This window comes from Gorilla gorilla, chromosome 1 (genome assembly GCF_029281585.2).
Source record: "Gorilla gorilla gorilla isolate KB3781 chromosome 1, NHGRI_mGorGor1-v2.1_pri, whole genome shotgun sequence".
NCBI lineage: Eukaryota > Metazoa > Chordata > Mammalia > Primates > Hominidae > Gorilla > Gorilla gorilla.
In genome coordinates, this window is record NC_073224.2 from 44,470,848 (window position 1) to 44,485,155 (window position 14,308).

General features: G+C 35.8%; 1 protein-coding gene across 2 annotated transcripts in view; it reads right to left on the reverse strand.

Moving 5' to 3' along the window:
• Nucleotides 1-14,308, reverse strand: part of PPP2R5A (protein phosphatase 2 regulatory subunit B'alpha) — a 73,158-nt gene that overhangs the window by 13,102 nt on the left and 45,748 nt on the right. For both annotated transcript variants that reach the window (XM_019030351.4, XM_019030354.4), the window contains exons 4-8: nt 6,974-7,066; nt 3,325-3,455; nt 1,850-1,909; nt 752-860; nt 7-60 (exon numbers count right to left, since the gene is read on the reverse strand). In XM_019030351.4, coding sequence (XP_018885896.1) covers nt 7-60; nt 752-860; nt 1,850-1,909; nt 3,325-3,455; nt 6,974-7,066 — 447 coding nt within the window. The remainder of the gene's footprint in view (nt 1-6; nt 61-751; nt 861-1,849; nt 1,910-3,324; nt 3,456-6,973; nt 7,067-14,308) is intronic.

Sequence of the window (14,308 nt, forward strand, 5' to 3'; positions counted from 1 at the left end):
ACTTACTGGCTCTGTTAGTGTTGTATCTTTCTCCAGGAACTGTACGACACAATATGCTAGCTAAAAGGTAAGGGACAGTTTATAAATATTAGTGAGATAACACTTAATAATGTAGGATTTTTATATTTAGCCAATTTTTTTAGACTACCTCATTTTGATAAATTATTCCAATATATAAAAATATACTCACAACTGTGAATGAAATTGTGAAATACCTCAATCGTGAAACTATACTCACAATTGTGTAACTTTTTAGCCTTGAAAGTAACTTCAAGTTTAAAAAACATTTTTAGTAGTAATTTCTGACTATAAAGTTAACTGAAATAAGACTAGAGCTAACAATTTAGTTTTTCAGCATGTTTCTACATGTACACCTATGCTGATATATTATTCTCTAAATATTAATAGAAGAGACCAAAATCTCTCTAACTAGGTCTAGGTTATTGCAGCTGGAAGAAACATTCTGTAGATACGTGGGATTTATTCAAAGTCACATAATTAGGTCAAGACCTGGACTATAATATGAGGAAAGTGTGTATCTTATACTTAAATTGTAAGTGTAGATACAGAAATTAAATAATTGGTCTTACTTAACAACTAAATACTTTAAGAAAAATTTGCTTTGGGTAATTTTGTAAGCAAATTGCTTAATTATACTTAAAACTATCATCTCAGTATTTCTCAATTTCTCTGCCTTTATATTTGCCTTTGAAATAATATTCATTTCATCTGAAATGTTTCTGAAACTTACCTGAGCATGAAACAAAGCTAATCCTTTTGCAGTATGCATAGGAATAAGAACCTTCATTAGAAATTGTTTATGTTCTGCTTTCAGTGGCAATGCAAAGCCATTGATAATACTGGAGGGAAAAAAAGGCAGGGGAAGGGTTAAGTAGTTACTACTTTGTTTCTAAAAGCTGTCATATCCATGAGTACATAAGGAACAGTGCTCTGCTTCAATCCTGGTGTTGTATGACTGCTCATCTTCAAACTACTTTAGGAAGACTATTACTATGAAGTCTGTTCCTCTAAGTCATTTGATGATTCCAAAAGAAAATTAGGATTGTCAATTAATTCCCAAGTAATTTCTATCTTCATTTTCTATCAAACCTGTCACTTTATGCATTGTTGCTTTTATTTTTGCCCCCAAAGCTCCAGGAGAGTCAGTATCACAGTATTGTTAGAACGTTCAATATTTTCTGAAGTAAATGGGTAGTTTTTCTTACTTTGTTGGATAATGTGAAAGTAAGAAGTAGTTCTCTCCACAATCGTTTTCTGCTATTAATAAAGGAAACTAAAATCATTGTCTAAATAGTAACAGAAGGGTCTAAAATTCTCTTAATACTAATACGTAGTGAATAAGGAAGGCGAAGTGTTATGGCAAAAGGTAATAAGAATTCAGCTGAGGCTGGGCATGGTGGCTCACGCCTGTAATCCCAGCACTGTGGGAGGCCGGGGGGGTGGATTGCCTGAGGTCAGGAGTTCAAGACCAGCCTGGCCAACATGGTGAAACCCCATCGCTACTAAAAATAAAAATTAAAAAATTCGTTGGGTGTGGTGGCAGGCACCTGTAATCCCAGCTATTCAGGAGGCTGAGGCTGGGGAATCGCTTGAACCCGGGAGGCAGAGGTTGCAGTGAGCCGAGATCACGCCATTGCACTCACTCCAGCCTGGGCAACAAGAGCGAAACTCTGTCTCAAAAAAAAAAAAAAAGACTTCAGTTGAGAAACTATGTGTTCTACATTTAAACTCTAAAATATGACATAATTTCTCCAACCCCAGCTAAGATTTTAATACATAAAACATTCACTTACTTAATTCTTAAAAAGAACAAAAAAACCTGACCTACCTTCCTAATATTTCAAGAAGTTCAGCAACACCATTGAAATGTTCTGTTTCATATATAAACCTGAATTTAAAATAAAGACAGATGTAATCAAAATCAAACTTCAGAAAACTAAGAGAAACAGGCAGGAGGGTGAAGAAATCAATCCAAAGGACAGCTATTAGAAACACATAAGCATGTTTTGGGTCTTATAAGCTCTTTTGCCCTAAACAGTTAATTCATATCAATCTTTAAAAAGAAGATCTGTTTCCTACTGAACTACATATGCCTTTGCCAAAACTCACCATATGTGAAGATAACAGATTGTCATTTCACCTGGAATATTCAACTTAATAATTAATAAGAAAGATAAGTTTCCTCAAAGAAATACTTTTTAAAATAAGAAACCTCTAATTATAGGGAAATCCAAGAGAAAAAGACCCATATGTAATAAAGCCATTTTTAATCAGAATTTCTTTAAACCTCTAACTATATAGGCTGCATAGCTTTCCGAGATTAGGGCTGCCTTTAAAGCAGGGAGACATAAATATAATAGGGCAGATATTTGAAATGGGCTTAGGAAGTGATGACAGAGAACTGGAGAAAGATACTCACTCTAGAGGAGGCAGATATTACTCATCTCTAATTGTTGCAATGTGGGAATAGTAACCAAATTTTGCCAGATCTTCAATTAATTAAAACAAACAAACCAAACCTTGAATGTGGGTGTTGTTATGAAATCTCCTGATCTGAAGCAACTACTTAACAGATTAATATTTATAAAGTACACTTGGCCCTGTATCCGCAGGTTTCATTATCTGTGCATTCAACCAACTACAGATCAAAAATATTTTTGAAAAATAAATACAAATTTAAAATATAGAATAACATCTATTTGCATAGCATTCACACTGTATTAAGTATTGTAAGTAATCTAGAGATAAAGTATACAGGAGGATGTGTGGACGTTATATGCAAATACTATGCCATTTTATATAAGGGACTTTGGATTTTGCTATTAGCAGGGGCCCTGGAATCGATCCTCCCCAGATACTGAGGGATGACTACAAGCAAATGATAGGCCCCATATAAGAGGACTGCTTGAGTTCAGGAGTTCAAGACCAGCCTGGGCAACATACATAGTATGTTACATATATACTACGTTACATATATATGTTACATATATATACTATGTTACATATGTTACATATATATACTATGTACATACAGTACATAGACCTTGTCTCTACTAAAAGTCAAAAAAATTAGCCAGGCATGGTGGTGCACACCTGTAGTCTCACTACTTGGCAGGCTGAGAGAGGAAGATTGCTTGAGTCTGGGAGATGGGGGCTACAATGAGCTATGTTCTCACCACTGCACTCCAGCCTGGATGACAGAGTGAGACCCTGTCTCAAAAAAACAAATAAAAATAAAAGAACTTGAATACAAGAAGATATGCAGGAGGAAAAGGTGCAATATACAATAAATGATTAATTTACCTGAGGAAAATGTTGTTAATTTGTTTTCTGATGAATGCTCTTAATCCAAGAAATTTCCCATAAATTCGGTGCAGAACAGTCTTGAGGAAGTCACGTTCTCTGGGATCTTCACTATCAAAAAGCTCCAGGAGCTTTAAAAGAAATCTGAGAAATTACTTTTAAAAAATAATCGAGCTAAAGCTTTATTCTAATTTTGATTTTAAAGATTATCCATGACATCTTTTAAAAATTTTTTAGAGTTCTTCCTTACCACACTGACTTTATTCTTGCTAAGTAATGAAGCTGAGGAAAAGCTTAGGAAATATTTCTTCTCACTTATTTCACTTCAAAATATGACATTTACAATAAATATAAATATTTCAAAAAGTGGATTTTTCTTTACCTTCCCACTGATTTTAAAATTCAATCCTACTCTTGAATAGTAAAGAGGCTCACAATTTTGGAGTGTTAAAATTTGGGATTTTTAATGCTTTTTGATCGTCAAAACTACATAGGAAATCGTTTAAGTTTTTAGATTGCAAGTCATCAAATAGTCTTAAAAATATCCATGTGTAAATGTATATTTCTAGTTTACTAGAAAGATGTACACATACTAAGACTTCTTTTTGTGAATTTACAATAAATTCAAGACAGTTACCATGCAGACATTTGAAAAATTAACATTCAGTTATTAGGATAAAATATTGGCAGATACATACTAATAGAGTAGAAATCATATATAAAATAACACTGGACTAAAAGATGAGGCCAATTTTTTTTTTTTCTTTTAAGACAGAGTCTTGCTCTGTAGCCTAGACTGGAGGGTAGTGATGCAATCACAACTCACTGCAGCCTCGACCTCCTGGGGTCAGAAGATCCTCCTGCCTCAGCCTCCCAACTAGCTGGGACTACATGCACATGCCACCACACCCAGCTAATTTATATATTTTTTGGTAGAGACAGGGTTTCACCATGTTGCCCAGGCTGGTCTCAAACTCCTGAGTTCAAGCGAGCTACCCTCCTCGGTGTCCCAAAGTGCCAGGATTATAGGCGTGAGCCACTATGCCCAGCCCATAGATTTTTCAGCTTAGCAAATAGCTGAAAAATTTTAAACCAGTTCCACAATCAGCACTCTCCTATACCTCAATTGGCCCAATCAGTGTACTCCTATATTCTGCACAACTTTTCAGCAAAACCTGAGAGAAGAGACTTTAGAAAAAGTTAAAGTCAAAATCTCAAATTTCCATTTAAAATGGTAAAGAAACTTAGTTTCTTCTGTCAAAAAAAAACTATTTTAAACATTGGATTTTCTTAGAAAAATATAAAATACTCTCTCTAGAGTACAAGTATCTGTAAAGCTGTCAAGGAATTTTATGTTCTGAACTTTCGTGTTTATAGTTACAATAAAGATAGCAAGCTCTGAACCTCATCAGAAGTTCTTATTCCATTTTGTTTTGAATTATATACAATTGCTAACACATGCATCTGAAACGAGAGTGGATGACTTAAGTCATATTTATATCTCCCAAAACAACTGCCATACTTATAGTTTCCATTCTTTGTTTGCTAGGCTGTTAAGGCCCTCATGAGACTCCAGCAAAAAATATCTATGGAGTATGAGAATTTTTGTTAATATACCTAATAAGTTCAGATCAAATTGTTCTAATTAAAAATGGCAGCCGGGCAAAGTGGCTCTCAACTGTAATCCCAGCACTTTGGGAGGCCAAGGCAGGCGGATCACTTGAGGTCAGGGATTTGATACCAGCCTGGCCAACACAGTAAAACCCTGTCTCTACTAAAAGTACAAACAAAAATTAGCCAGGCATGTCGGCACATTTGCAGTCCCAGCTACTTGGGAGGCTGATCCAGGAGAATCGCTTGAACCTGGGAGGCCGAGGTTGCAGTGAGCCGAGATCCAGCCACTGCACTCCAGCCTGGGCAACAAGAGCAAAACAGCCATATAAACTGCTAAAAGCAATTACTGGGCCCTAGCTTCTCAGATAATTCAGGCATTTAAAGTAGAAGGTAGAAAATAGATCCTGCCCCACCAGTTTTCTTTTTGCTCCCCTCACACCACAAAATAATACAGCAGTCTAAATACCTCAAGCTCTAGACTAACAAAGCACTAAGGCAATTGTTCCCCTCAACCTGTTACTGTATTAAATACAATTTCATATGGCATTACTAGAGCTCCCTAATGTATCCCACACAAGAGCTGCACAAGGAAATAAACAGGCATTCATTTGCAATTACCAAAATAACAACTCCATTTAATGTAATTTTTAGTCATGATTAAAATGTATATGTTACTGTTAATACACACCTAATATTTCCTTATAGTTTATGAAGAGCTACTTCAATGGTTGAAGGAAATATTTTAGGCTGACAATGTTCTTCATTTATCAATCCTTCACAGCAACAGGTCAGAATACTTTATATGAGGTCATGGGTAGTTACGAATGACCAAAGATCAGCTCTAAATATACCAAACTCACATTAGTAGAATTTTTATCATAGGGCACATACAAAGCGGTCTGAAGGGTAGGAAAGGTCCTTGCAATGATTTTAATCCTGGCCTCAGCATCAAATTCCTGAAGAGGCCTGCATACTCAGGCCTAGAAAGGCCTAGAAAGGTTTGGTCTATTTCACAATTTTCTTTGGGGCCAGCCAATTCCATATAGTTAAAAAGGGGCCTTTGGCCAGTGCAGTGGCTCACACCTGTAATCCTAGCTCTTTAGGAGGCTGAGGCGGGAGGATCCCTTGAGGCCCGGAGTTCAAGACCAGCCTGGCCAATGTGGTGAAACCCCGTCTCTACTAGAAATAGAAAAAAAAAAATCAGCCAGGCATGGTGGCATGTGCCTGTAGTCCCAGCTACTTGGGAGGCCGAGGCAGGAGAATCGCTTGAACCCAGGAGGCGGAGGATGAAGTGAGCTGAGGTTGCACCACTGCGCTCCAGTCTGGGCAACAGAACAAGACTCCCTCAAAAAAAAAAAGGCCTTTAAATTTTTGAAAAGGTTTTGAAAATAAAAATATATTCTTAGAAATTGTGAATATGTAGGTTCCAAAAATAACAACTAATAAGCAGTTTATAAAAAAAAAAGAAGGCATCACAATTAATTCTACCTCCTTACGTTCTTAATGATTCCATTTTATCTGTGGTTTAGGAACTGGGTGGTGGGATGCTTAGGTGCAAAGAGGAAAGAAAAAGGAAAAGGTAATTGATACTTAGGAAAGGAGCCTAAAGCCCAAATTCCTCACAATGATTCTACTCCTTTTTTCCCCTGTCATTTCAAAGTCCCAATGCTTAAAATATATGTCAAGTTCAAAGACTTACAAACGTAAAACAAAGATTTGCCCTTGGATTGAATGGTCATACCAAATTTTCTCAGATACTGCAGAAAGGCTTGTTTTTCTGGTATTTATAAAATAACTATGATAATTTAGGATTAAATAGGATAATTTGATTGATTTCATTAGACTCTCACCCTTGATAAAAATACTCTTGTACTCTCAGAGCTAACTTCACTTTTATTCTAATGGTTTGGCAGTAATATTAAGTGCTGTCAAATTAAACCATTAAAGTTTTGAAAGACTACACTATTTTAATCATAAGTTAATAAATCATTGCTAAGATGAATATAAGAGAATCTAAGACAAAAGAGTTCCTTACCTGTTGTACGAATTTCTGATCAATGTATCGTTTTGCAATGCTAGGCTGGAAATCAGGGCTCTCCAAAAATCTCAAGAAGAATTCATATACCAACTATGAGAGAAAGTCAAATAAAGGCTAAGATGATGGCTACAGAATATTACCCTAAATAATCACTTCATATTAAAAACACACCTTTTCTTACCAACTTAGTGGGGAGATTTCAGATCTCATTATAAAATGTAATGAGTTGATAAAAAAAAATTTTTTTTTAAATTCACACCTGTACTCCCAACACACTTTAGGAAGCTGAGATGGGAGAATCCCTTGAGCCCAGGAGTTTGAGACCACCCTGGACAACATGGTGAGACCGCTGTCTATACAAATAATCAAAAAATTAGCCAGGCATGGTGGCGTATGTCTGTTGTCCCAGCTACTGGGAGGCTGAGGTAGGAAGACTGCTTGAGTCTGGAGGTCAAGGCTGCAGTTAGCCATGACTGTGCCGTACCACTGCACTCCAGCCTGGGCAACAGAGTGAGACTCTGTCTCAAAAATAAATAAATAAATAAACAAACAAACAAACCTAGAAACTATATATTCACCATTTGGTTTCCTAAGCTGATAAACTTTGAGATTTATTTATTGATTTACATAACTTGATGCAAAACGTTAAATTACAGGAGCTAGAAAATAAGGACAATGCCTATAAAATTAAGTATTTCTTAATTAAATATATTCCTATTTTGTAATCCATACTCACTAGGAACATGTTCCTTCCCAGTGGACTGCTACCTACCTCAATTTAATCACTACAGAGTTTCTTAAATGCAGAGTCAACAACCTCCAGATAAAACAGGCAGTGTATCATTAATTTTTAAAAAGAAAGGAAAAGAAAAACTTCTGGTCTTTCTATAAAACTACAGTGGGAAAACTAATTAAATCAAAACCAGGCATATCCTATCCACACTTGAGAAATAATGAACCAAATTACCTAAGTACAGGGCTAGGGAAGAAATGTCTGTGTACCAACCACAGCAAATAAACTAGAAGTCATAGCAGGCCATCTATAAAAGTGCCAAGCAACCTACAAGTAATAGCAAATGTTCACTTGCTACCACAAATCAGAATTAAATATTTGGTTCAGCTTGTCACTATCATACCTGCTTTCAAGGAGAAAGGCAAATATGACTAAAGTTTTTTTTATTGTAACCTAATAGCTATAAAAAGGCAGAAACTTAGACCAAAATGTATCTTATTAGCTATTAAACAATACTATATCAATTTAACACCCTAAAAATAAAAAAGGAGGATTCTATCCCAAAGCAAAAACAGTCATTCAATGAACATTTAGGTAGCCAGTTAGGTTGATGTAGAAGTTAGAAAAGAAAAAGGGAAAAGAAAGATTGCTACATTAAATTAATAGACCTTAGAGCAAACAAAAGCACTACCAGATCTAGGCCTTATCATTCACCAAGTAACAACACATTTTTATTACTGTGAGTTCAGTAACAGTCTATGGCTAACAAAAGTTTGGGGATCTGAGCAAATACAATTTTGCTTGATGTATCTCTGCCCAACTGTGGAAAAGGAGTGATGCTTATCTGGTCTAATGTTACCTAACATTTTGTGTTTATCATAAATTAAGGATATAACAAGAAATAAAACTTGATAGCAATTTAAGTTTTTATTCATAGATAATTTTCTAGTCAAACAACAATAGAGATAAAAGATAATTTTGCTTTGGGGTATACACACGCAAAAAGATATACAAAACTGATCACAGAGTGCTCTGAAAAGTCAGCACAATCTCATGGACTGCTATGTAGTTTCATTAATGGCACAACTTAATTCATGCAGTGCCTATTTTCATGTCCAGTACTGGGCTATGTATAGTATGAACAGACATTAGGGATGGTATGGCTCCAAAAGCCCATTCACTACACAAAAATTATATTATGTGGCACAGACTATAAGTGCAGGAGCTATTTAGAAAAGGGGTGTATCACTGTGGAATAGGTAGGAAAAGCTTTAAGGAAGATATGCAACTTGAGCCCTGCATTTGTTTTGATTCTGGATCCTTTGTTTTGATTCTGGATCCTCAGGAGGAGGATGGCTTTTATTTTATAGAAATGTAGCAGCATGTCTTGATTTAAAAATATATATATTTATTTATTTTTAGAGACAGAGTTTCACCACGTTGCCCAGGCTGGTCTCGAACTCCCAGGCTCAAGCTATGCACCTGCCTCAGCATCCTAACATGCTGGTAAGGTGTAAGCCACCATGCCTGGCTTTTTTTTTTTTTTTTTTTTAAGCAGCATGTCTTGAGATGAAGAGAATGCAGAGTATAGGTTGATGGTATGGAATTATAGACTCCAAATATTCATGCAAATCCCTGGAGATTCCACCATAAGGTGGGATCAGGTTAAACATTAAACATGAGCCAAATGTGGCATGCATTAGCCTATTTACTCTCCCTTCTTAAGATCTTCATCAGAAATATAGGGTTTAAGGCTTAATAGTTTTCAGAGTAATAGCCTGTCCTATGGGAGACTTTTATGACATCAAGCTACAAATCAAACTGAATTCTCTAATTCTCTCAAACTGAATTCTCTAAACCATATATAATTGAACCATATATATAATTGAAACCTGTGCCATTCACAAATACCACATATAAATTCTTTCATAGTTTTCATCTACATCATTTACCTGACACAGTTAACATTAGGTGATCAGTCAAAATTAGCAGCAAAATGCTGTTATGCCGCCAACTTAGCACCACTAAAGAGATGATGACAAAAAGTTACTTAAATACATATTGAGGGCCGGGTGCAGTGGCTCACACCTGTAATCCCAGCACTTTGGGAGCCTGAGGCGGGTGGATCACCTGAGGTCGGGAGTTCCAGACCAGCCTGGCCAACATGCAGAAATCCCGTCTCTACTAAAAATACAAAATTAGCCAGACATGGTGGTGCATGCCTGTAATCCCAGCTACTTGGGAGGCTGAGGCAGGAGAATTGCTTGAACCTGAGAGGCAGAGGTTGCAGTGAGCCAAGATTACTCCATTGCATTCCAGCCTGGGCAACAAGAGCAAAACTCCGTCTCAGAAAAATAAATAAATAAAAATGATTAATAGTTATCCCAAATAGAGGTAGAAGAAACACTAGTGATCTACAGAGCTGGAAATCTTCAAAATGGAATAATTGAGATTATGCTTCTATAAAATTTATCCTGTCCCAGTGTCACTCTCTATATACTCCATCCTACATTTTATAAAATGTATCACACCCTAACATAGAATATATGCCAATTATTTTATTATTATTTTGTTCTTCTCTGCTAGGATGTAAGGGATTTTGCTTAGTTCATTACTTTACCCTGAATGTTTACAAAAATGCTTGACACACAATAGATGCTTACTGAATGAATGAAAATCGCATTTGTTAAGAAGGTGTGTTTCTATGTAGTGACTGAAGTTTTTCTATGATCTTATTTTCTTTCTTTTTTTTTTTTTTGAGACAGAGTCTTGCTTTGTCGCCCAGGCTGGAGTGCAATGGCGCGATGTCGGCTCACTGCAACCTCTGCCTCCTGGGTTCAAGCCATTCTCCTGCCTCAGCCTCCTGAGTAGCTGGGATTAGAGGCGTGTGCCACCATGCCTGGCTAATTTTTGTATTCTTAATAGAGACGGGGTTTCACCATGTTGTTCAGGCTGGTCTCGAACTCCTGACCTCATGATCCTTCTGACCTCATGATCCACCTGCCTCAGCCTCCCAAAGTGCTGGGATTACTGGGATTGCTGGGATTACAAGTGGGCGTGAGCCACTGCACCCAGCCTTCTATGGTCTTCTATACAAATAACTTGCTCCAAGAATCTAAGAAACAGTGTTGCAAAGAAAAACAGGCACTTCACCAATGAATTCAGTTCACCAATAAAATGACAAACTTCAACTATGTTCAATGTATGGCTAGTCCTACTTCTGTACACCAAAAATACCCTAAAAAGTGAAAGATAACTAAAAAGTATAGGGAATTGAGGTGTGTAATCTTACTATTCTACTCAGTTCTGACCATGTCTTTCCTAAGGGAGTTAAAATAAAACATAAAATTCTGGTCTTCACCATTAAAAAGACTTGGGAGAAGTTCCAACAGAAAACAGCATGGATGATTAAAGTATCTGAAAAATAAGACCTATACAAAAAGCTAAAGGAATAGAAACGTTTGGGTCAGAGAGGCAAAGACTCAGAAGCAAACTTTAAAGACCTACAAGTACCTAAGAGGCTGCTTTCAAGTAATACAGGTGACCAATGTTTTCCAACCTCTATTAAGAGGAAACGTAAATAAGGTTTTTAATTGATTTAATATATAAAAGAATTCATATAAAAATTAATGCATAGTCAACTATATGAGATATTATATATTAAGCACCCAAAAAGAACATTGCCTGGGATGAGGTAAACATTAACAAAATCTTAGTTTTTTAAGAATCTCTTTTTCTCTGTAATCCTTATGAAAACAACAGATTGTGCATAAACCTTGAATAGTTTAAATACAGTTAGCCTAGGTTTTTTCCCTCTGCTCTTTTATCCATAAGAACTAAAAAGATAATAACTATTCACAATGAAAAAGGCCAAAGCAATAAAAGTATTTCTCAACCTTATATAAAAGATATTCCTTTTTATTTTTGTGGCTATAAAGTTAGTGCATTAGGCTATGATTCCTACCATTTTGGATTCTTAGCCCATGAAAATATTTAAAATATAGTATATGGCCAAGAGTTATTTGAATGTAAAGGTGTACACTGTAAAATATGTATGTTGCTAGTTTAAATTTCTAATTATATTGCCCAGAGAGAAAAGCCTTCTAATCCCTAAAATACAACTTATTCCTAAAAAGGTCTATGTTCTAGGCACTATCCTACATAATTAAATCTTAATTATCTGTGCCACTAAAGTAATTAATAAAAGAAAGTGAAAATACACAATCTGCCTGTATTCCAGGCTAGTACAGCAGCCAAGTGTCCTAATTATCTAAAAGTGCAGAAAATTAATATATTGTTAGTCTTCAATAAACAGAAAGCAATAATACTTAGGAAAGAAATGAGAAAATAATTTAAAACTGTTGTACATTAAGTTACCATGTAATACTACACTTAATAAATTAGAAGATACAACCTATCCCCTAATACTGAAATGACCTTCCTTGTGGTCCTTTCTTTTATCTCTTTTTATTCCATTATTCCATTGCTCATTAGTATTTCCATTACAGTGTAAGAATAAGTAAAAAGAGATAAACTTTTATTAGCACATGTTTAGAAAATTCATGAAAAGGGTGGGGAAACAAAGGCTTGAAAAGTTTTGAGATTACTTGTAATTACTCCCTCATTAACAACTAATGTTTATTTTCCACCCTAATAAATTAATTTCTAGCATCTAGGATCTCATAAGCTAAATGTAAAACGTAAACTTTTAGTACGAAACAAATTCCAGGTGGGTTAAGCACACATTATAATAGCAGAAGAAACTTTCATTGAGCAAATTTCTTCAGTGCTACAATTCCCTATAATCTAATTTGTCAGAGTAGTTTTAATATTCCATCTAAAAAAACTAAAGATGATTAATAACGTAGCTACAATATATTGACAAATCCTATAAATCAGGTCACTTTAGTATCTACCAGTTTCTGATGTCCTTAGACTATTTAATTGCCAAATTTAAAAACTGTATGCCAAATTTTGGTTTCTAGAAATTTTGGTTTTCAGAAAGATTTTTTAACTATAAACATATATATCTAAGGCAGAGCCTTTTAATCAAGGGACCATAGATGAATGAGAATTTCTTGTATCTCTGGGAATTTGTCTTGAGAGAGAACTACTTCTCAAAAATCGTATTTTGGGCTGGACGCAGTGGCTCATGCCTGTAATCCCAGCACTTTGGGAGGCTGAGGTGGATGGATCACTTGAGGTCTGAGCGAGACCTGCCTGGCCAACATGCTGAAACCCCATCTCCACTAAAAATACAAAAATTAGCTGGGCATGGTGGCAAGCACCTGCAGTCCCAGATACTCAAGAGACCGAGGCAGGAGAATCATTTGAACTTGGGAGGTGGAGGTTGCAATGAGCCGAGATCATGCCACTGCACTCCAACCTGGGCAACAGAGTGAGACTCCATCTCAAAAATAAATACATAAATAAAAAAAGAAAAAATCATATTTTGAAAGCAACTTACCACCTCCTAAAATGTTAAGAACCACTGGTTTCAGGGAATTTAAATAAAACCTCAAATCATACCAGTTAAAAATGGAAAGCATATTGTCTACTTGGCTCAATTTCCACTGTTACTTTCCATGAGCATATAAATATATTCTAATGAAAACATTTTCTTTACTTTTAAAAATTCAAAGACCAAGGGGTCTTTTTCAGACTATTCAACAACATCTGATTAAAAAATCAGCTAATGAGAATTTTTCATTATCAGCTTATCAACTTATCAGCTAATGAGAATATGTAAAACCTTTGCATTTCAAATACAGCATTATTAATTTTACACCAACTATGGAACAAAATTTCAGATAAACGTGTACAGTTCTATTAAAAAATAATTTACCACTTCGGATTTTTCTAGTTCTGTAAGCTCTAATGTGCTGAAAGATCTTAACACCGTTATCAGCTTTCACTAATCCTAGGACACCGCTCCATTTTATTTGGATGTATAGGTGCTACACAGAATGAATAAATTAATAAATGAGGCAGACTATTGCATAAAGTATCCCAAACAACATAGAATGTAATTTTCTTTCTCTCATCTTTTATCTTTTTTTTTTTTGAGATGGAGTTTCTCTCTTGTTGCCCAGGCTGGAGTGCAATGGCGCAATCTCGGCTCACCACAACCTCCGCCTCCTGGGTTCCAGCGGTTCTCCTGCCTCAGCCTCCTGAGTAGCTGGGATTACAGGCATGTGCCACCACGCCTGGCTAATTTTGTATTTTTAGTAGAGACGGGGTTTCTCCATGTTAGGCTGGTCTGGAACTCCTGACCTCAGGTGATCCACCCAGCTTGGTCTCCCAAAGTGCTGGGATTACAGGTGTGAGCCACCACGCCTGGCCTCTCTCATCTTTTTATAATAACAGAAAATGTAAAGGTCACTACAAAATATAAATACTTGCAAAATTAAAAAAAAAATCAGCAAATTAATTGGCATTAATACCTAGAATCCATATATAAATGAAGAAAATTGAACAGAGCTCCAGAGACCTGTGGGACACCATCAAGTATAGCAACATACACATAAATGAGAGTCCCAAAAGATGAGAGAAAAAGGGCAGGAAAAATATTTGAATGATGACCAAAAATAAATAAAATA